The sequence below is a fragment of the Catharus ustulatus genome, chromosome 31, assembly GCF_009819885.2.
Source record: "Catharus ustulatus isolate bCatUst1 chromosome 31, bCatUst1.pri.v2, whole genome shotgun sequence".
Taxonomy (NCBI): domain Eukaryota; kingdom Metazoa; phylum Chordata; class Aves; order Passeriformes; family Turdidae; genus Catharus; species Catharus ustulatus.
This window is the reverse complement of record NC_046251.1, coordinates 2,120,807-2,143,382: the sequence shown is the minus strand read 5'-3', so window position 1 is coordinate 2,143,382 and position 22,576 is coordinate 2,120,807. Positions and strand designations below refer to the sequence as shown.

Sequence of the window (22,576 nt, the reverse complement as noted above, 5' to 3'; positions counted from 1 at the left end):
GTTCCCGGGGGGTTCCGGTGCGGGGTGGGGGAACCCCGGGGGGAGCCGGGGGTCCCGGAGCCAGGGGTGGGGGGGCGTCCCCGCGTGGGGATTCCCCCCGCCCTGACCCCGCCGGGGGCGGGGATCCCCCTCCCACGTGGGCGCGCGCCCGCCCCCGGTGACGCCACGGCGGCGCCGCTCCCGGTGACGCCACTGCGGCCGCCGTGACGTGCGGGGGGAGGGAGGGGGGGGGGAGGACAGGACGGGACGGGGGCGGTCCCGGGACCGCCCGGCGGCGCGAGGCGCTTCCTGCCGCGGCCGCGGGTTCGGCTCCGCGGCCCGGCCCGGTACTGGAGCGGATCGGAGCGGAGGGGCCCCGGCCCGGCCCGGTGCGGCGGAGGGGCCGCGCCATGCCGAGCCGCCCCCCGCCCCGCGCCGCCTGAGCCGGGCCCGCGCCGCCGCTGCCAGGTGCGGGGTCTCGGCGGAGGAGGGGGGGGACAGCGGTAACGGGCCGTTAACGGCCCGGCCGGGGGGGGCGGAGGGGTGGGAGGGTCGGTTGAGGCGGTTTGGGCCCGGCCCAGGCGGCGGCACCCCCCGCTCCCCTTTCCTGACCTCGGTGAGACGCCGTTGTCTCCCCCCGCTTCCCCCTGCGCATCCCGGTTCCATGGCGTGACCCCCCCGGCTTCCTCCGTTACCGGTTCCCGGCCACCCCCCCGCTCCCCTCCAGGTGCAACGGCCAAAGGCCCGGATCCGCGGGGAGCCCGAGCCCCGTTCCCGGTGGCCGGTGCGGTTTCCCCGCACCCCCATTCCGGAGCTCAGGGGGAGCCCCCTCCCCTCCCGCACCGTCCGTGTGTCCCCCCCGCCCCATCGCACTCTCCGGGACCGGGACCCCCCTGCGGCGGCGGCAGCGGGGACACCGAGCCCCCCCCCATCCCCGGAGACCGGCGGGGGGGCTGCCAGGGGGGGCTGGGGGTGTCCTTGCCGCAGGAACCGGGGGGTCCCCGCCGGGTGCGGGGCCGGGGGGGGCCGGTCCTGTGTCCCCCCCGTGTGTCCGTCCCCGCAGGAAGTGGCCGGGAAATGGCAGCCGGTTGTTGCGTCTCGTTGTTTTTGAAACGTCCTTTTTAATCAGGTCGCGTCACGCTCCCGGGGCCTCCCGGTGCCACCGGGCCGGGGGGGGCCGCAGAACCGGGGGGGGTCGAGCTCTCTGCCCGGGGAATGGCACCGGCTCCACGGCACCGACAGTTCCCCCCCAGCCTGGAGCTCTGTCCCCCCCCAGCTCAGCTCCTGGGGACAGTCCTGGCCTCAGTGTCCCCGCGGGGATCCCAGGGACCAGTGGGTGCCGCTGCCACCGGGTTTGACACCCGGGCGAGCGTCGCTGCCACGTTGGCCGTGCCCGGTGTGACAGGAGTCGGGGTCAGCCCCGGGCTCGGTGTCACCCACCATCACCGAGGTTCCCAATGCTGCCATCCCCAGGCTCCTGCCCCTTGCCCTCGTCACCTCGCCCGGCTCCGGTTTCGTGCCGTGGCCCAGTTTCAGCTCCGCACTGGGTGGCTCAGGGCGGGGGGAGCGGGGCCGCAGGAGCCCCGGTGCGGGTGGGGGGTGATGGGTGGCCGTGGGTGGCCATGGATGACCATGGATGGCCGGTGTCCACAATGCACCTGGCACTGCCAACGGCGGTTCTGGCCTCTGCAGGGCCTGGGCTGTCCCTGGAGCAAGGGTGACATTCCCACCTTGGTGGCTTTCATTTTCTCCTGGCCCCCTCCCCAGCCTGGCACGTACCCAGACCATCCCAGCCCACCTCAGTCTGCAACCTGCAGCCGCCACCTGCCCGGTTCTGGCACGTCCCTTGGCTGCCTCCTCTGACCTCCAAAGCCGGCAGCGCGTTCCTGGCCGGCGCATCGCGCACCGGGTGCGACCGGAAAGGCTTTTCCTTATCCAGCCCCGCTGCTGCCGGTGTCCCCACGCCCGGGGGTCCCAGCTGGGTCAGGGTAGAGGCCGGTTCATGGCTCGGGGGAGGTGGCTCCGGGTCCATCCTGGGGTGTCTGGGAGCCACGCGCGTGTGGCAGCTGCGTCACCGCCCATACGGGTTTCTCCAGTGGATGAATCACCGGTGGCCCTGGCCAGGCTCACTGGCCCCTCTGGCCCCTGCCAGGGCAGCAGCTGAGGCGGGCGAGGGTGTGATGAAATTCGGGTTTCGACACGGGCTGTGCCACCAGGCTGCTGCTGAAGCGCCGAGTGCGGCAGCCTTGGCCCTTCCGGAGAGGTCGGAGCCACCTTGGCCAGCGGTGGATTTGGCAAGCGGTGGCAGCTCCGGGGGAGTCCTCACCTCATCTGCTGGGCTTGCAGGGTCTCAGCCCCCCATGACCCCCTCAGCTTCCTCCTTGTGGCCTGAAGTTCGAGGCAGCATTTGGGGTTCCTGGAGGATGGATGTCAGCGGTTCCTGCCTGGGAGAGCGCTGGGGCTTCAGCTCCTGCTTGCTCCCAGCAAGGCTCTGGCCTCAAAGCCTGGAGCTGTGCCTGGGGGATGGGGTGTGGGCTCCCCTCCACCTTAGGGACACCACAGGGTCACTCCTGTGCCAGCTGGGTTATGCTGGGTCCTCAAGGGGTCACAAAGCTGTTTTTGGGGGGGTCTGTGTGGCTCCTTGGCTGGGAGCCCCCATGGTCTCACCCCGGGATGGTGGCACAGGGTGATCACACCTTGGCCATGGCCGTCCCTGGGGACGCTGGTGACAGCTGTGCTCAAGCAGGTGGCAGCTCGTCCAGCTGGGGTTGCTGGGCCTGAGCCAGAGCGCAGCACAGGTGGCATTTCAGTCCTGAGGGGTTTCACTGTCACTCCTCACCCTGCCCAGCCCTCAAGCCCTGGGCTGGGGACCACAGGGAGAGGGGACAGAGGGTCAGTGGTGGGTGGGTCACCACACTGGCAGCCCCAGTCCACGCCAGTGACTGACCCTGTGCATCTTGTACCCCGTGCAGAAATGGAAACAAACAACCATTTTAACTTCACTGGCCTTTCCTCTGCACCCGCTGCCTCAGGACCGAAACCCACGCCTGCCTCAGGGGACCCCCCCTTCGCCCACAGCTCCCCGCTCGGCTTCCCCCCACAAGGGAAAAGTAAGTGACCCCAGGGGGACAGGGATGGGGGGGCTGCAGGGATGGGGTGGCCGTGGGGCCAGGACACAGGGGTGGAGGGGGTGCAGGGACAAAGGGGACATGGGGATGGGAGGGCAGCAGAGATGGGGTGGCCATGGGGCCAGAAGGGACACAGGGATGGGATGGCCATGGGGCCAGAGGGGACGCAGGGATGGGAGAGCGGCAGGGACAGAGGGGACACAGGGATGGGACAGACTGCAGGGATGGGGCGGCCGTGGGGCCACAGGGATGGGGTGACCATGGGGCCAGAGGGGACACAGGGATGGGAAGGCTGCAGGGACAGGGGACACAGGGATGGGAGGGCTGCAGGGACAAAGAGGACACAGGGGGAGAGGGCTGCAGGGACAGAGGGGACACAGGGGGAGGGCTGCAGGGATGGGGTGGCTGTGGGGGTCAGAGGGGACACAGGGGTGGGAGGACTGCAGGGACTGAGGGGACAGAGGGATGTGAGGGCTGCAGGGACTGATGGCCCACAGGGATGGGGTGGCTGTGGGGACAGAGGGGACACAGGGAGGGAGGGTCTGCAGGGATGGGGTGGCCATGGGGCCAGAGGGAACACAGGGATGGGAGGGCTGCAGGGACTGAGGGGACACAGGGATGTGAGGGCTGCAGGGACAAAGGGGACACAGGATGTGAGGGCTGCAGGGACTGAGGGCCTGCAGGGATGGAGGGGCTGTGGCCCGCAGCAGCTCCAGCGCGTGGGGCCAGGGCCGGGGTCTGCGCGTCCCTGCCGCCGCCTTGGCCTAGAAAAGCAGCGGCGCCGGCACAGGGGCCGTGCGTGGATTTGGCCGGTCAGCTGATCCACCACAGCCCTGCCAAGCGCTCGGCTAATCCCCGGCGTCCTGTGGCGCTCGGCCCGGTGCCGGCACAGCCCATGGCAGAGCCGGTTTGGCAAACGGGGACCGTGCAACTCCCCCCCACCTCCCGAAGGTGGGGGCACGAGCAGGGCTTTGGCAGCTGCCCAGCCCGGCCATCGATCCATCCTCAAACCCACCGGAGGGACCCCGCGGCGCTGACCTCGCCGTCCCTCTGCTCCCTCGCAGGTCTGAACGGGGGCATGAATGTCAATGGCTTCTCTACTGTATCACACCCCGGTACTTCAGGGACCTTCTCGCCGGGCTCCGCGCCCGCCGGGGCCCAGCCCCTCCGCGCCTACGACTGCCTGTGGGACTACGCGCCCTACGCGCCCGCCGGCGGCCTCAAGGACGGGGCCTCGCCCGCCCTCGGACAGTTCCCCCTCAACGGCGTGGCCGGAGGGTCCCGGCCGGCGTCGCCAGGACACGGCACCAACCTGCGGGCAGCCGGGCAGGAGTTCTGGGGCAACGGCACCGCCGGGCCCATGGGGCTGAACTTTGACTCGCAGGAGCTCTACGACTCCTTCCACGAGCAGAGCTTTGAGCTGATGCAGAACGGGCCTGACGGATTCTATGCTCCGGGTCAGTCCTCGCCCATACTGAGCTCGGAGGCGCAGCCCTTCCCGCTGGCTCCGGACGAGCCGGACTCCGGCCAAGGAGACGCTAACGGCGCAGCCAAAGAGATGCCCACCACCACCACCATCACGGAGAACGGGGGTGGGCTGGTGGGCAGCCAGGAGCTGGAGGAGGCACAGCCAGGTAGGAGCTCGGGAGGGCTGGCAGAACTCCTGGTCGAGCTGGGCATTGTGTTTCTTGGGGAATCCCAGCTGCTCTGACCCGCCTGTCCAGTGTCCTGGACGGGGTTTGGCGGTCACAGCTTGGAGTAGGTGTTGGGATCTCATAAAATCAGGCTGTGGTGTCACCGCCTGGTGCCATGGAGGGTTGGGTGCTGTGGGAATCCCTCAGCTCTGTCACCATCACGTCTCAGGGTCCATTTTTGGTCGATTGTTCCCTTCAGACCTGAAGATGTGCAGCTACAACGGGGCTGCAGCTCCTGGCACGGGGTCGCTGGGGCCGGAGGAGTCCGTCCTGGCACCCAGGGACAGCGGGTGCCTGGGGGACGCGTCGCCCATCGCCCCGCGGCTGGAGGACACCCACATCCTCAGCGAGGACACCCTGGAGCCCTTCGAGTCGCTGGCCAGAGGTAGGGAGGGTGGCAGGGGGGTGTCGGGGCGGTGCTGTCGGGGCTGTGGAGGGGCAGGATGCGGAGCCGGGGGGGGGCACAACCATTGCTCCATTCCCTGGCTGCGGTGCCCGGGAAGCAGATCCAGCCCGTGCCCGTGCTGAGATGCGGCGGTGGCGATGGAGGCGGCGGTGGCCGTGGCCGGCTCCGGGGGCAGGGGCGGGCCCGCGTCCCCGCGGCGCTGCCGGCCCTTCCCTGCCTTCCTTCCCGTCCTTCCCAGCTCCGTGACGAGGCTGTTACTCAGCGCCTGAACTTCCGCGCTGCTGAGCATCGCCACGGCCATTTTGGGCTCCTCCGCTTCCCAGAGGAGGAGGCGGAGCTGGGGAGGGGGGGTTGGAAGAGGGGGGGGAACAATCCCCATTTAACCCTTCAGCTGCCGGGTCCTTTTCGGCCACTCCATCCCCCCCTAACCCCATTCCCCGCGAGCGGAGATGTGGGTCCGTGCGCCCCCAGCCCTGGTGCTCACCCCCCTCCCCAGACCCCGGCACTGGCGACCTGTACTCGATGGACGACTCGCAGCTGGTGGGCGACAAGTCCTCCTTGGAGGAGCCCCCCGACCTGGGAGCCAGCCCCCCGCTCCACGCCGGCTCCTTCAGCCTGCTGCCCGCCAGCCCCTCGCCCGCCCCGCTGCTCGATGGCCCCGGCTCGCCGCCCGCCCTGCACGGTACGTGCGGCCCCGGGATGCTCCGGTGTCCCCCACACCGGGAAGGACGTGGGTAGGGGGGGGTCACCCCACCGACCTCCCTCCCCACGAGGGATGGACCGAGTGCCAGCCCCGGGAGCCCCCCCGGGGGTCTGTGTGGCACCACCGAGGGCCCCGGGCAGCGCAGGGAGGGGACGCGCGGCCCCCGTGACGTGTCCGGTGACGTCCCTGACCTTGGCTCCTCAGGCGACAACGCCGAGCTGAAGAGCGGCGACCACGCGGGGCTGCGGGAGTCGGGGTCCCTGGAGCTCGACCCTCCGCTGGAGCCGGAGTCTCCGGCCCCGTCTGCGGAGGAGGAGGAGGAGGAGGAGGAGGAAGAAGAAGAAGAGGAGGAGGAGGAGGAAGAAGCCGCCGACAGCTGCCCGGAGACTTCGGCCGCGCCAGAAGGAGAGAGCGAGGAGCCGTCGCAGCTGAGTGCCTCGGGGGCAGGTATGGCCGCGGCTTTACCCCGCCGGTGTCCCCCGGTGCCCAGCCCATCGTCCCACCTGTCCCCTCCCCGCAGGTGATGCCCCTCGCCGGCGCATCGCCACGCAGGAGGAGGTGCGCTTCCCGCTGCAGCACGGGTACGTGCCATGTCCCCATCGGGCCGAACTGACCCCGACCCTGCTCGCTTTCCACTGTCCTGTCCCTATATCCCTGTCCCTATATCCCTCCCACCCCACAGCTCTGCCTCCTTCCCACCGTCCCCTCCCCATCCTGCCTCAAAAAACTCCTGTCCCCTTTCCACCATCCTCCTCCTATATCCCATATCTGCCTCCTTCCCACCGTCCCCTCCCCATCCTGCCTCAAAAACTCCTCTCCTCTTTCCACCATCCTCCTCCTGAAACTGTCCCCGTCCTGTCCCCATCCCCTCCCCATCCTGCCCCTGTCCCCACCCCTTTCCCATCCTGCTTCTCTTCCCATCCCCTTCCCATCCCGTCCCCATCTCCAACCCCTCCCACCGCTCTGTCCCCGACACCGTCCCCTCCCCATCTTGTCCCTGGTGCTGTCCCCCCTCGGGCCGTGCTGTCGCCGTCCCCTCCCCATCCTGTCGCCGTGCCCGCCCCCTCCCCATCCTGCCCCACGGTCCCGGCTGACGCTGCCGTGCCCAGGTGGAGGCGGGAGGTTCGGATCAAGAAGGGGAACCATCGCTGGCAGGGCGAGACCTGGTACTACGGCCCCTGCGGGAAGAGGATGAAGCAGTTCCCGGAGGTGATCAAGGTACCGCTCCTGGGGACAGCGGGATGCGGGGCTGGCCCGAGGGAGGGTTCTGGTTCATCACAAACCCCCCCCAAAACTCAGGGCTGCAGCTGATGGAGGTTGTGGCGAGCCCGGAGTGCTGAGCCCCTCTCACAGCCTTTCATCCTGCTCCCTGTGCCCAGTACCTGAGCAGGAACATGGTGCAGGATGTGCGGCGTGAGCACTTCAGCTTCAGCCCCCGCATGCCCGTGGGAGACTTCTACGAGGAGAGGGACACGCCTGAGGTGGGTCTGGGGGAGGCTGAGCCCTCCTGTGCCCCCCAACCCCGCTCTGTGCCCGGGGGTGACCCCAACTCGTGCCCCACAGGGCGTGCAGTGGGTGAAGCTGAGCCCCGAGGAGATCCCCGGACGCATCCAGGCCATCACGGGCAAGCGTGGCCGGCCCCGCAACGCCGAGAAAACCAAGCCCAAGGAGCCCCCGGCTGCCAAACGGGGCCGGGGCCGCCCTCCCAAGGTCAGGATGGTGGATTTGCTCAGCAAGACGGATGCACGGCTGCTGAAGAGGCTGGAAGCACAAGGTAGCCCCCTTTCCCAGCCCTGGTGTGGGGGGGCCAGGGAAGCTTCTCACAGCCTGGCCCTGGTGGGATCCTGGTGCAATAACAGCACCTGGTTCATCTCCTCTCTCCCTCTGTGCCCCCCCCCCCCAGAGGTGCTCAGCGAGGAGGACAAGTTGAAAATGAGCAAGATCAAGAAGAAAATGAGGCGGAAGGTGCGGGCGTGGGGCTCAGGGGGTGCTCAGGTTTGGCGGGGGGTTTCCCTGGTGCAGGGGGTCCCTGAGTGGGTCTTGTCCTCCCCTTAGGCCAAGAACAAGCAGAAGCAGGAGGCCAAAGCCCCCAGGGGCAAGGAGGCCAAGAAGAAATCCAAGGTGAGTCTGTGGGCACAGATAGGCTGAGGAGAGGGAGGAGAGGAAAAATGAAGATGAATTTTCTCCCTTACCTTTTCCCCCCACACATCCGGGCTCTGACCCAGGCCAAGGAGAAGAAGGGGAAGCCTGAGAAGGGCAAGGACAAGGCCCGGCCCAAGGAGAAGAAGGGCAACAAGGGGGCTCGGAAGGCGGACAAGGGGCTGCTGGCCCAGCGGCGCCTGGAGGAGCGGCAGAGGCAGCAGCTCATCCTGGAGGAGATGAAGAAACCCACGGAGGACATGTGCCTGGGGGACCACCAGGTGGGCTGTGCTGGGGGGCTCAGAAAGGTCACCCTGGGGAGCTGCCGGCTGGCCCTGACCCCCTCTCTTCTCCCTGATCCACAGCCCCTTCCAGCCTTCTCCCGCATCCCCGGGCTCGTCCTGCCCAGCCGCGCCTTCTCCGACTGCCTGACGGTGGTGGAGTTCCTGCAGAGCTACGGGAAGGTGCTGGGGCTGGAGCCAACACGGGATGTGCCCACGCTGGGTGCGCTGCAGGAGGGGCTGCTGGGGGTGGCCCCTGGTGCGGGGCAGCTGCAGGACCTGTTGGTGAGGCTGCTGCAGGCAGCGCTCTGCGACCCCGGCCTGCCGCCCTACTGCCAGGTGAGACCCTCCTGCCGGGTGGGACCCCCTTCCCTGCCTGGTAGGATTCCCTTCCCTGCCAGGTGAGACCCCCTTCCCTGCCAGGTGGGACCCCCTGTTAGGTGAGACCCCCCCGCAACCAGATCAGGCAAGTCCTTCCCTTACACTCCTTCCCCCTTCTCTTATTTTTCCCACTTCTTGTATTTTTCTTCCTCTCCTCTCTCCACTCTCCTCTCTCCTCTCCCCCTCCTTCCATTTTCTCCATCCCTTCCCCCACACTTTCCTTTTTCAATCCTCTTTCTTTTTCCATCTTCCCCTTTCTTCCTCCCCCTCCCTTCCCCCCATTTTCCTTTTGCTTTCACTTCTTCCTCCTTTCTTTTGCTTCCTTTTTCTTCCCACCACCCTTATTTTTTTTACCTCTGCTTTCACTTTTCTTCCCTCCCCTTTCCTTTTCCCCCTTTTTCTCCCCTTTTCACCCCTTCTCTCTTTTTCCTCCTTTCTTTGCTGAGGCTGTGAGTGCCTGCAAAACTCAGGACAGGGAATCCTTGATTTGGGTGCTCTTCCCTGTAGTCAGCCCAGCAATTTTTGGGGTGTCCCCCTATCTGTCCTTGTGGTGGGAGCACCCAGAACACCCCTGGACCCCCCGTGGGGGCAAGGAGGGCACTCCCCAAACATCTCCCTCTGCTCTGCCCAGTCCCTGAAGATCCTGGGGGAGAAAGTGTCGGAGATCAGCCTGAACCGTGACACGGTGTCCGAGATCCTGCGCTGCTTCCTGACGGCGCACGGGGCGGGCGCGGAGCTGTGCGAGGGGCTGCGCACCAAACCCTTCCAGGCGCTGCCCCCCGAGCGCAAAGCCGCCATCCTCGTCTTCCTGGTCAACGAGCTCAACAGCAGCGCCCTCATCATCAGGTGGGGCTGGGTGAGGGGCACAAAAATCCTCTGGTTCTGGATGCTGGAGTGGGTCCTGCTCCGCTCCTGCAGCTGCCCCCTGCAGCCATCCCCACCCTGTGTTTGCAGTGAGATCGACAAGACCCTGGAGAGCATGTCCACCTACAGGAAGAACAAGTGGATCATCGAGGGCCGGCTCCGCAGGTTGGTGGGGAAGGGGCTTCACTTGCAGCCCCTCAGCGCCTTCCCCTCTGCCCCTGGCGTGGGCTGGTACCCAACACTTCCACCTGTGTCCTGGCAGGCTGAAGGTGGCCCTGGCCAAGAAGACGGGCCGTCCTGAGTCAGAGATTACGGGGCTGGAGGACGGCCGGCGCCGGCGCAGCTCCCGCCTGACCGAGGACGTGGGGCTGGAGATGGAGGAGGAGGAGGAGACCCGAGGGCGGAAATCCCGCCGGGAGGAGGAGGTGGGGTGCTCTGGGCTCTGCTGGGGGGCAGAGTTTGGGGGGTGTCACCTCGGGGGTCTCCTCTCTGACTGATCCATCCCTTCCCCAGGCTGACACGTCTGCGTCCAGCGTCCCGGAGCTGGAGCGGCAGATCGAGAAGCTGGCCAAGGTGAGAAGGTGCTGGAGGGCTGGTGTTGAACCCTCTGGGGGGCTGCAGCCCCCTCACCGCCCCCCACTCTCCCCACAGAGGCAGATGTTCTTCCGCAAGAAGCTGCTCCATTCCTCCCAGACCCTGCGTGCAGCCTCCCTGGGCCAGGACCGGTTCCGGAGGCGCTACTGGGTCCTGCCCCACCTGGGTGGAATCTTCGTGGAGGGCGCGGAGGGTGAGCGGGGATTGGATTTTTTTTGGGGGGGGGTTGTAGGATCTGGGTGAGGACCCCACATCTCACCATGTCCTTTTGTCACAGCAGCTGAGCCAGAGGCTCAGGAGCCCCAGGAGGAGAAGGTGTCCCCACACGTGGCCCCGGTGAAGGAGGAGCCGGCGGCTGTGCCCGTCCCCAGCCGGACGAGCTGCCCGGCCTCGGCCTCGCGCGCCCGCGGGCGGCCCCGCAAGAGCAAAGAGGAGCTGGCACAGCACTGCGGACCCTGCCCCACGCCGGTGAACGGGGTCCTGGAGGAGCCAGAGTCGCTGGGGCAGAGCCAGCACGACCTCAGCCAGTCAGCCTTCCTGTCCTGGCTGAGCCAGACCCAGTCGTCCCTGCTCAAGGACTCTGTGCTCACCCCGGCCAGCAGCCCTGGCAAGGGGGACACGGGGCTCCCGCCCCCCGAGGCACCCTCAGACCCTATGGAGGAGGAAGAGGAGGAGGAGGAAGAGGAGGAGAGAGCCCCAGAGGCCGTGGCAAAGCGGGGGCCTTGGTTTAACCTACTGCCCCGCACGCCCTGCGACGACCGAGCCCCCCTCGCTGCCTCCTCGGCCGAGCCCTCGCCGCGAGCCCCCGCAGCCCCCCGCAGCCAGAGCCGGGGGGAGCCCCCCAAGGGCTCGGCACGGCAGGTACGGGGTGGGCAGGGCTGTACCCAGCACTAGCAACCCGACCCCAGGGGTTGGATGGGGAGGGGGGCTTCAGGGAGTGGGGTGGGACCCGCTGTGTGATGTGGGGAGGGGTGGTGGCAAAGGGGGTCTGTCCTGATGTCCTTGAAAGGGGGAGAGGCTGGAGAGAAGGGAAACAGCTAGAGTGGGTAGGGGGCTGCAGGATTGAGGCTGTGGGATTGAGGGACTGTGGAATTGGGGCTGTGGAATTGAGGCTGTGGGATTTTTTGGGGCCGTGGGACTTTTTGGGGCTGTGGAATTTGAGGGGCTGTGGGATTTGAGGGGCTGTGGAATTGAAGGGCTGTGGGATTTGAGGGGCTGTGGAATTGAGGGCTGTGGAATTGAGGGGCTGTGGAATTGAGGGGCTGTGGAATTGAGGGGCTGTGGAATTGGGGGGCTGTGGGATTTGAGGGGCTGTGGGATTGAGGGACTGTGGGATTGTGGGCTGTGGGATTGGGGCTGTGGAATTGAGGGCTGTGAGATTGGGGGCTGCAGGAGTTGGGGGCTGAAGAACTGGGGAGCTGCAGGATTAGGGGTTTGTAGGATTGAGGGGCTGTGGGATTTGAGGGGTGTGGGATTGGGGCTGTGGAATTGAGGGCTGTGAGATTGGGGACTGCAGAAGTTGGGGGGCTGAAGAATTGGGAGTTGTAGGATTGGTGGGCTGTGGGATTGAGGGGCTGCAGGACTGGCAGGGGGCTGCAAGATTCAGTGGCTCCAGTTCTGAATGATCCTTGTGGGTCCCTTCCAAAGCAGAATATTTTATAATTTCCTGTCTGTCTCCTCTGACGCTGTCCCTCCAGCTGAACGGCCTCCCTGCAGACGACCCCACAGCTCCCCTGCTCGCCTCCACGCCGGTGCACGCCGGCCCCAGGGCCCACGGCGCCTGCCCCCGCAGCCAGGGCAGCCTGGAAAAGCTCCAGGACGTGCCAGGACAGCCCAAACGCCGAGGGAGACCCCCCACCAAATTCTTCAAGCAGATGGAGCAGAAATACCTGACGCAGCTGACGGAGCAGCCGGTGCCCAGCGGTGAGAGCCGGGACCCCCGGGACCCCCGTGATGGCAGCGCTGGTGCCCTGGCACGGTGCTGAGCTGTGGCACTGCCCTTGCAGAGATGCAGAGCGGCTGGTGGTGGCTGCGGGACCCCGAGGAGCTGGAGGCCGTGACGCGGGCGCTGCACCCGCGAGGCATCCGGGAGAAGGCGCTGCACAAGCACCTCACCAAGCACAAGGAGTTCCTGCGCGAGGTTTGCCTCCGGAGCACCACCGGTGAGTCTGCCTGGCCCCCCCAGAGCCCTCCCTGAGCCCCCAGACTCGCCTTCTGAGCTGGGGGAGTACTGCCTGTCTCCCTGTGAGCACCCTCTGTGAGCTCCTAGATCCCATCTTCTGCCCAAATCCCTGGGGCAGGGGCTGCTCCTTTCCTGAGCTCACTTTTTACCCTTTCAGATCTCACCTTCCAGCCCTGCCCTCAGGCAGGGGGCTGCTCCCTGCTCCCTTCCTGAGCCCACCTTTTACCCCCTCAGATATCACCTTGCAGCCCTGCCCTGGGGCTGCTCCCTGTTCCTTTCCTGAGCTCACTTTTTATTCTCTCAGATCTCACCTTCCAGCCTTGCCCTAGGGCAGGGGGCTGCTCTCTGTTCCTTTCCTGAGCTCACCCTTTCTCCTCTCAGATCTCACCTTCCAGCCCTACCCTGGGGCTGCTCCCTGCTCCTTTCCTGAGCCCACCCTTTACTCTCTCAGATCTCACCTTCCAGCCCTGCCCCTGGGCAGGGGGCTGCTCCCTGTTATCCCCCCAAGCCCATCCTGAGGTTGCCCATGCTGCAGCTTCCAGTTGCTCTCTAGGCTGGGGGGCTGCTGCTCATGTGCCCCCCCCAATCCCACCCTCTACCCCCCCCGACCCCACTTTCCACCCACACCACCCCTGTCCCCCTATGAGCTTCCCCCGTGCTCTTCCAGATCCCCACCTTCTCCCTGTACCTCCAGGTTAGGGAGCTGCTCCCTGTTCCCCCTTCCTTGATTCAATTTTCTCCTCTTCAGACCCCATGTGTGCTGGAGTGGGGCTCTTCCCTGACCCCGTTTTCTCCCCTCCATCCCCCTTTGTGCTGGGGTGGGGCTCTGCTCCTTATCCCCACTTCCTGATCCCATTTTCCCTTCTCCATCCCCTCTGTGTGCTGGGATGGGGCTCTGCTCCTTATCCCCACTTCCTGATCCCATTTTCCCTTCTCCATCCCCGCTGTGTGCTGGGATGGGGCTCTGCTCCTTATCTCCTCTCCCTGACCCCATTTTCTCTTCTCCATCCCCCTGTTTGCTGGGATGGGGCTCTGCTCCCTATCCTGCTCCTTGACCCTGTTTTCTTCCCTCCATCCCCTCTGTGTCCTGTGATGGGGCTCTGCTCCCTATCCCTGTTCCCTGACCCCACTTTCTCTCCTCCAGACACTGTCTTCCCCCTGTGTCCTGGGATGGGGCTCTGCTCCCCATCCCTCTTCCCTGATCCCGTTTTCTCTTTTCCATCCCTGCTGTGTCCTGGGATGGGGTTCTGCTCCTTATCCCCACTCCTTGACCCTGTTTTCTCCCCTCCAGACCCCCTGTGTCTGCGATGGAGCTCTGCTGCCTGTCCCCTCTCCTGACCCCATTTTCTCCTCTCCATCCCCACTGTGTGCTAGGATGGGGCTCTGCTCCCTATCCCTGTCCCCTCCCTGACCCCATTTTCCCTTCTCCATCCCCCCTGTTTGCTGGGATGGGGCTCTGCTCCCCATCTCCCCTCCCTGACCCCATTTTCTCCCCTCCATCCCTCTGTGTCCTGTGATGGGGCTCTGCTCCCTATCCCTGTTCCCTGACCCCATTTTCTCTTCTCCATTCCCCTGTGTCCTGTGATGGGGTTCTGCTCCTTATCCCCTCTCTGACCCCATTTTCTCCCCTCCATCCCCCCTGTGTCCTGGGATGGGGTTCTGCTCCCCGTCCTCCCTCTCTGACCCCATTTTCTCCCCTCCAGACCCCATCTTCCACCCGGCTGCCGCGGTGTCTCACGAAGCCCTGGCACAGTGGTCAGTGCCCGACAGAGCCTACGAGACCGACCTGGGCGTCCTGCAGTGGGTGGAGGAGCTGGAGCAGCGCGTCCTCATGGCCGACCTGCAGATCAGGGTGAGTTCCCAGTCATCCCAGTATGGTGTGACCCTCATGTACCCACCCACCCACCCCTAACCCCGCTATCCCCACACCCAGGGCTGGACGTGCCCCAGCCCGGACTCGACGCGGGAGGATCTGCGGTACTGCGAGCACAAGGTGGAGCCCCTGGAGGACATCACGGTGCGCAGCCGGCGGGACGGGGTCCCGCTGCGCCGGGAGCTCACCAACCCCCTGGACCTGGCCGTGCTGCGGCTGGCGGCGCTGGAGCAGAACCTGGAGCGCCGCTACCTCAAGGAGCCGCTGTGGCCTCTGCACGAGGTGGTGGTGGAGAAAGCGGTGCTGAGCGGCTCTGAGGAGCTGAGTCTGGGACCCACCGAAATGTGAGCACCTCAAATGTCCTCCCTTGGGGTGCTGCTGTGGGTCAGGAGGAGCTGGGAGTGTAGGGGGGCTGTTCTAGGGGTTTGGGGTCTCTCAGAGGGCATTGGGGGATCTCCCAGGGATGGGATTTCCTTCCTGGGGTGAGGGTCATTTGTGGGTCATGGGAGTTCTTCTTGGGGTAGGAATCCTTTTCAGGAATGTGGGAGTCTCTCTTGAAAATGAGAATTTTTCTGGAGGTTTCTCACGGGGCCATTTGAGTTTCTCTTGGGGATGAGAGTCTCTTCTGGGGATCAGGACCCTTCCTGGGAGTGTGAGGGGTCTGTCCTGGCGGTTTGGGGTCTCTTGAGAGGCCATCGAGGGATCTCCCAGAAAGGAAATTTCTTCCTGGGCATGAGGGTCCCTTGTGGATCACCATTCCTCGGATAGGAATCCTTCACAGGAATGTGGGAGTCTCTCTTGAGGATGAGAGTCTTTTCTGGAGTTCTCTCACAGGGCCATCGGGGTTTCTCTTGGAGATCAGAGTCTCTTCTGGGGATCAGAACCCTTCCTGGGAGTGTGGGGGGTCTGTCCTGGGGGTTTGGGGTCTCTCAGAGGGCACTGGGGGATCTCCCAGGGATGAGATTTCTTCCTGGGGTGAGGGTCATTTGTGGGTCATGGGGGTTCTTCCTGGTTCTTCAGGAATGTGGGAGCCCCTCAGACATCCTTGGGGTTTCTCTTGGGCATGAGAGTCTCTCCTGAGGGTCAGGAACCTTCCTGGGAGTGTGGGGGGTCTGTCCTGGGGGTTTGGGGTTTCTCAGAGGGCACTGGGGGATCTCCCAGGGTTGGGATTTCTTCCTGGGGGTGAGGGTCCTTTATGGGTCATGGATGTTCTTCCTGGGGTAGGGATTCTTTTCAGGAATGTGGGAGTCCCTCAAACATCCTTGGGGTCTCTCTTGAGGATGAGAGTCTTTTCTGGGGGTCTCTCACAGGAATGGGGGACCATCGGGGTTCCTCTTGGGGATGAGAGTCCCTTCTGGGGTTCAGGACCCTTCTTGGGAATGTGGGGAGCCAGCAGGGTCTGTCCTGGGGATTTGGGGTCTCTAAGACGCCCATGGTCCTTCTGTGGGGTGGAAGACTTTCCTGGGAATAAGGATCCCTCCCAGGGGTGTGGGGCTCCCTCCCAGGGGTGTGGGGATCCCTCCCAGGGGTGTGGGGATCCCTCCCAGGGGTGTGGGGCTCCCTCCCAGGGGTGTGGGGCTCCCTCAGAGCCCATCTGGGTCTCTGAGGGATGGGGATTTCGTGATGAACATTTGGATCCTGCTCGGGGCTGAGCAGACCCAGCACTCCTCCAGAGGGTCGAGCAGCACTGGGATCCTTCCTGGCATCACCCTGGTGGGATGAGGGTTCCAGGGCAGACCCCAGCCCAGGCTGAGCCCCCCTCTGTCCCCGCAGCTCCTACGAGATCACGCCGCGGGTGCGGACGTGGCGGCAGACGCTGGAGCGCTGCCGCAGCGCGGCCCAGGTGTCCCTGTGCATCTTCCAGCTGGAGAAATCCATCGCCTGGGAGAAATCCGTCAACAGAGTGGTGAGAACCCGCCCTGGGGGCGCACAGAGGGGTGGTCCAGGGGCAGTTTTAACCCCCCAGTGTCCCCCCAGACCTGCCTGGTGTGCCGGCGAGGGGACGACGACGAGCACCTGCTGCTGTGCGACGGCTGCGACCGCGGCTGCCACCTCTACTGCCACCGGCCCCGCATGACAGAGGTGCCCGAGGGTGACTGGTTCTGCTCCGTCTGCGTGGCCCGGGTAGGTTGTGGGGCAGCCAGAACCGTGCTGGGCTTCCCTCCATCCTCAGGAGAGGTCCTGGGAAAGGAGGAAAGTCCTGGGAAAAAAAAGAATCTCTCTGCTGGGAGAGGTTTTGCTGGAAAAAACTGGTTCCCTAAGAGGGATCCTGATGGCTCCCATGGGATCCCCATCCCCAGGGGAGAGCCCCATTCTTGGAGAGACCCCGATGGTCTCTGAGGACCCCCCCATCCCTGGGAGCGATCTCCTTTCCCAGAAAAGATTCCCATCTCCAGGAGGGACCCTAACGGTCTCTGAGAGATTCTCCTATCTCTGGGAGAGACCCCCGGATCTGTGGGAGGGATCCCCATCCCAGGAGGAACACTGGGCACCTCAGAGGGATTCCCACCCCTGGGAGAGACCCTGGGGGTGTCTGAGAGACCCCCACCCATAGCAGAGACCATGATGGTGTCAGAGAGACCCCCACCCCTAGGACAGACTCTGATGGTGTCAGAGAAACCCTGGGGATGTCTGAGAGACCCCCACCCCTAGGAGAGATCTGATGGTGTCTGAGAGACCCCCACCCTTAGGAGAGACCCCCACCCCTAGCAGAGACCCTGGGGGTGTCTGAGAGACCCCCACCCCTAGAACAGACTCTGATGGTGTCTGAGAAACCCCCACCCTTAGGAGAGACCCTGGGAGTGTCTGACAGACCCTCATCCATAGGGGAGACCCTGGGGGTGTCTGAGAGACCCCCACCCCTAGCAGTGACCCTGGGGTCCTGACCCCCAGAGGATCTGTCCTCCCCAAAGACCCTGATGCCTCTGAGGGACCCAGTATCCCTGGGAAAGACCCCTGGGGGTCTTCTCGGGGCTCAGGCAGTGAGGAAACGTGCACAGTCTCTGGGTAACCCCCCTTTCCCCCCTCCAGGCAGGACAATACCGGGACCCCATCTCTCCCCGGCGAGGCAAGAAGCGGAAACGGGGCCGCGGGGTCCCGGGGAGCCCCGGCGAGGAGGAGCCGAGCCCGAGGCGCCGCCCGGCCCCGCGGCGCCGGGAGGGGCTGCCCGTGTCCCCCCGCTGCTCGGGGCAGCCCCTGGGACCCCCCCGGCGGAGGAGCTCAGCCCTGAGGGGCCAGCCCAGCGACCTGACCTTCTGCGAGTGAGTGGGGCTGGGGATTTGGGGAGGGGGCTGCGGCCGTGCCCCCTGGGGGCTCCCCCTGATCCTCCCCATCCTCCCCAGGATCATCCTGATGGAGATGGAGTCGCACGAGGACGCCTGGCCCTTCCTGGAGCCCGTGAACCCCCGGCTGGTCCCCGGCTACCGCAAGATCATCAAGAACCCCATGGACTTCGGCACCATGCGCACCAGGCTGCTGCGGGGCGGGTGAGCTGGGCTGGGGGCTCGTTTGGGGCTGGGGGCTCATCCTGGGAGTGGGGGGGTCCTTCAGGGTCTTTCCTGGGAGTGGGGGTCCCTCCAGGGTCCTTCCTGGGGGTGGAGGGTTCCTCCAGGGCTTGTGGGGTCTCTCTTGGGGCTGGGGGTTCCTCCTGGGAGTGGGGGTTCCTTCAGGGTCCTTCCAGGGTTCTTCCTGGGGGTGGTGGTCCCTCCCAGTCCAGTGGTATCTGCCAGAAGGATGACTTTTGTGGGTTTGGGGTTTAGGGCTTCTCCTGGGAGTGGGGGTTCCTTCAGGGTCCTTCCTGGGAGTGGGGGTCCCTCCCAGGTCAGTGGTGTCCGTCAGAGGGATGACGTTTGGGGTTTGGGGCTCCTCCTGGGAGTGGGGGGTCCCTCCAGTGTCCTTCCTGGGGGTGGGGGTCCCTCCAGGGCTGGCAGGGTCCTTCTTGGGGCTGGGGGTTTTGCCAGAGCTGGCAGGGTCCTTCCTGGTGGTGGGGGGTCCCTCCAGGGTCCTTCCTGAGGGTGGGGGGTTCCTCAAGGGTTTGTGGAATCTCTCTTGGGGCTGGGGGCTCCTCCTGGGAGTGGGGGGTTCCTTCAGGGTCCTTCCAGGGTTCTTCCTGGGGGTGGTGGTCCCTCCCAGTCCAGTGGTATCTGCCAGAGGGATGACTTTGTGGGTTTGGGGTTTGGGGCTTCTCCTGGGAGTGGGGGTCCCTCCAGGGTCCTTCCTGGGAGTGGGGGTCCCTCCAGGGTCCTTCCTGGGGGTGGGGGTCACTCCCAGGTCAGTGGTGTCCCTTGGAGGTATGACTCTTGTGGGTTTGGGGTCTATCCAGGGCTGGGAGGGCCCTTCCTGGGGGTGGGGGTCCCTCCAGGGCTGGCAGGGTCCTTCTTGGGGCTGGGGGTTTTGCCAGAGCTGGCAGGGTCCTTCCTGGTGGTGGGGGGTCCCTCCAGGGTCCTTCCTGAGGGTGGGGGGTTCCTCAAGGGCTTGTGGGGTCTCTCTTGGGGCTGGGGGCTCCTCCTGGGAGTGGGGGGTTCCTTCAGGGTTCTTCCTGGTGGTGGGGGTCCCTCCCAGGCCAGTAGTGTCTACCAGAGGGATGACTTTTGTGGATTTGGGGTTTGGGGCTGCTCCTGGGAATGGGGAGTTCCTTCAGGGTCCTTCCTGGGGTTGGGGATCCCTCCCAATGGTGTCTCTCAGAGGGATGACTCTTGTGGGTTTGGGGTTTGGGGGTCTCTCCAGGGCTGGCAGGGTCCTTCTTGGGGCTAGGGGTGTTTCCAGGGCTGGACATTGGGGGTCTCTCCCAATGCTGTCCCTCAGAGGGATGACTCTTGTGTGTTTTGGGGTCTCTCCAGGGCTGGGAGGGTCCCTCCTAGAGATTAGGGGTCTCTCCCAATGCTGTCCGTTCTTGTGGGTTTGGGGTTTTTCCAGGGCTGGCAGGGTCACTTCTAGAGATTGGGGGTCCCTCCCAGGCCAGTGGTGTCCCTCAGAGGGATGACTCTTTGGGGTTTAGGGTCTATTCAGAGCTGGCAAGGTCCATCCTGGGGATTAGAGGTCCCTCCCAATGGTGTCCCTCAGAGGGATGACTCTTGTGGGTTTGGGGTCTATCCAGGGTCGTTTTTGGGGCCTGGGGGTTTTTCCAGGGCTGGCAGGGTTCCTCCTGGACGTTGAGGGTCCCTCCCAATGGTGTCCCTCAGTGGGATGACTCTTGTGGGTTTGGGGTTCCTCCAGGGCCCTTCTTGGGGTTGGAGGTCCCTCCTGGGGATTGGGAGTCCCTCCCAGGTCAGTGGTGTCCCTCAGAGGGATGACTCTTGTGGGTTTGGGGTCTGTTCAGGACTGGCAGATTCCCTCCTGGACATTGGGGGTCCCTCCCAATGCTGTCCATTCTTGTGGGTTTGGGGTTTTTCCAGGGATCTATCCTCCTGGAGTCTGGGGGTCCCTCACAGGCCGTGGGGGTTGGGATTTCTTTGGTGCTGACGGGGATCCCTCCCAGATTTGGGGTCCCTCTGGTAGATCAGATCCCTTCCCACCCACGAGGCTGTTACAGGGCCATTGGGATTTCCTCTCAGGGATGGAAATTCCTGTTGGGAACGCTGAGAATCCCTACAGGGCTGTGAGATCCCTTCCTTTCCTGGATTCCTTAGGGGGTGATGGGATCATCCTGGGGATGAGGGAATGGGGGTCCCATGGGGGTCTCACCCACCCCGTGCCCTCCCCAGGTACTCGAGCTCGGCAGAATTCGCCGCCGACGCCCTTTTGGTGTTCGACAACTGCCAGACCTTCAACGAGGACGACTCGGCCGTGGGCCGCGCCGGCCACGCCATGCGCCGCTTCTTCCAGAGCCGCTGGGAGGAATTTTATCAGGGAAAACACGCTCCGAACCCGTGAGTGGGGGGCTTGTTCATCCCCCCCCTCCCCACCCCGGGGCTGGGGGTGTCCCCACGCCCCCACGAACTGCCTCCTCTGGAGCTGCTCTCGCTGCCTGCTGATCCCACACGGGGGTCTTGCCCCCTCCTCACCTTCACCCCCAAAAAAATTTCTGGCAGCGTGAACGGGCCCCCCCCCTCCCACCCACCTCCAAAATTTAAAATTCACCCCCCCCCATGCGGCCCCTTCTCGCTGCCTGGTTTTCCCCCCCCCCCCACCACCCTCCAAATCCCCCCTTTTTTTTCCAGCACCACAAACTCACAGACTTGTGTAAGCCAAAAAAGAAAAAAAAAAAAAAAAAAAAAAAGAGGGGGTTTTTTTTTTTTTTTTTTTTTCTTGCTTTCTTTCAAATTTCATTTTCGAATTAAGAGCAGAAACAGCCCCTTCACCCCTTTTTCCCCCCACCCCCCAAAACGGGGAGGAGCCCCCCACCCCACGTTGGGAATATTTAACGATAGCAATAGTTTAGTGAATGTCCGAGCACTCCTGTGCATCGTCTCATGCATTAACGGCCAGTAAAGTGGACTTAAGCCCCCCACCCACCCGGCCGGGACCACCCCCCCAACCCCACGCAGACACTTTAAGGGGAGGGGGACCCCCGGTGCATCCCCCTCCCCACCCCCCCACTCTGCCCTCAGCCCCCTCCCCACCCGGCTCCAGGGACCAAACTGGGGAGGGCTGAGGAGAACTGGGGGGGGGGGTCCCGGCACCCCCCCTTTCCCTGCCTCCACTTCTCAGGAAGAGCCCGGCCCCCCCTCCCCAGCACCACGAGGACCCCCCCCCTCATAATTTGGGGCGGGGGGGGTGGGGGGGGTCCTGGCCACCCCCTCACCCCCCCATTGAGACCCCTCAGGGATGCTACTGCAGGCCCCGGGGGGGGGTCCAGCCCCCCCAAACCCCCTCCCCCCACCCCCACCATGGACTTGAAGCCTCAGGGGGGTGCAGCCCCCTCCCCCAGGGGGGGGTTGCACTGGGTGGTCCCGAATTGGGGCAGGGGTCCCCCCCTGGGTCACCCCATGTTGGGGGAAGGGGGGGGAGGGGGGCCAGGACCCCCCACCCCCACCTTGGCCAGGATATTACGGGTACTCGCTCTGGGGGTTCTGCGGCCAGAGGGGCTTTTTGGGGAGGGGTCCCGGCGTGTCCCCCCACCCCCGGCCCCACAGAGCACTGAAAACAACTCACCTACCTGGGCAGGGGGGGTCCGGCCGCGCCCCCCGCCCCCCACCCCACCCCCGTCTCAAAGTAGCCTTTTTTCTATCAGATAAACCTCAGAAACTTTTTATTTTATTTTATTTTTTTGCTTTGAAACTAAGAGGTGATTTGAAGTCTATTTGAACTGACTTTATATTACGCATAAATATTTATATTTTATCTAAATAACTGCGCTGTAAACGGACTTTTTTTGTGGTTTAAGTCACGTTTTTGGATCCGTCAGGTTTTTTTTTTTCTTTTTTTTTCCTTTTTTTTTTTCCTTTTTTTTTTTTTTTTTCCTTTCGTCGTGGGAAAGTTTTTCGGGAGTCTCTGTATCGTTCTCGTGTTCGTTCAGTTCAAAGTTTCCCTTTCCCTGTCCCCCCCTCCCGGTTTGAGACCCCCAAAACCCCCCCTGGCTGGCCCCCACCCCCTTTTGGGGGGGCTGGGGAGGGGCTGGGGGGGTCTCTCTTTGTTCCCCCCCTCCCCTCCCTTTGGGGAGCCACCCCCCCAAACCCTCCCGCCGCCTTTTCTATAACCAGCCGTGTTGTTTTAGTGACTTTTTGATAATTGTACAGGTTTTTGTGAATTTAAATTTATTTCTTTCTATATTTTTAGGACCAATCTCGTTTTTTGATAAGGTTTAGAGGAGGGGGGCGGCACCCCCCCGCCCTCCTCACTGTTGCCTGTTGATGTCCCCCCCCCTCCCCTCCCCAAACCCCCTCCCCAAAAAGAGTTGTAGGACCCCCCCCGACCCCCCCCACCCGCGTGTTGCGTTCGAGAATAAACAACTCACGTTTGATAAACACACCATGGTCCCTCTTCTTTTTTTTTTGAGGCTTTTTGGGGTCCCTTTCTCATGACAAAAACCCTTTTAAGTTTTCTTGCCATTTTTATTTAAAAAAAAAAAAAAAACAACCTCGAAGGGGGGTGTTGGGGGGGTCGCGGGGGGGGGATTTGGGGGGGGGGTCGCGGGATGAGGGGGGGGCTGGGGGGGGGGGGGCGAGCGCGGAAGCAGGAGGAAGAAAATACAAAACTAGAAACCTCTCGAGATTTTTAAAAAAAAGCAACTTAAAAACCTGTACAAAATGCGCTACGTATAAATTAAAGGGGGGGCCTGGGGGGGGACCGGAGTGGGGAGAGAAGGGGGGAGGGTCTCAGTTTCTCGAGTTTCCCCCCCCTCCCTCCCTCCAGGACCGATGGGACCCCAAATCTCAGCCCCCCCTCCAAACCAGCAGCGGGGTAGGGGCTCAG

At 64.3% G+C, this 22,576-nt stretch overlaps 1 protein-coding gene across 1 annotated transcript; it reads left to right on the top strand.

Annotated features, from left to right (window-relative positions):
* The first annotated feature begins 1,061 nt into the window (after positions 1-1,061).
* Positions 1,062-20,300, top strand: BAZ2A (bromodomain adjacent to zinc finger domain 2A). The gene is made up of 28 exons (XM_033083353.2): positions 1,062-3,089; positions 4,172-4,741; positions 5,001-5,186; positions 5,704-5,889; positions 6,115-6,357; positions 6,431-6,491; positions 7,020-7,128; positions 7,290-7,391; positions 7,474-7,684; positions 7,814-7,875; positions 7,966-8,031; positions 8,136-8,330; positions 8,415-8,669; positions 9,343-9,557; positions 9,666-9,740; positions 9,838-10,000; positions 10,089-10,148; positions 10,227-10,362; positions 10,447-11,030; positions 11,867-12,092; positions 12,176-12,331; positions 14,055-14,203; positions 14,285-14,568; positions 15,998-16,130; positions 16,202-16,348; positions 17,255-17,484; positions 17,566-17,709; positions 19,927-20,300. Exons 1-28 carry the CDS (start codon positions 2,954-2,956, stop codon positions 20,093-20,095), a joined length of 5,253 nt encoding a protein of 1,750 aa, XP_032939244.1. The 5' UTR covers positions 1,062-2,953; the 3' UTR covers positions 20,096-20,300.
* Positions 20,301-22,576: the final 2,276 nt, after the last annotated feature.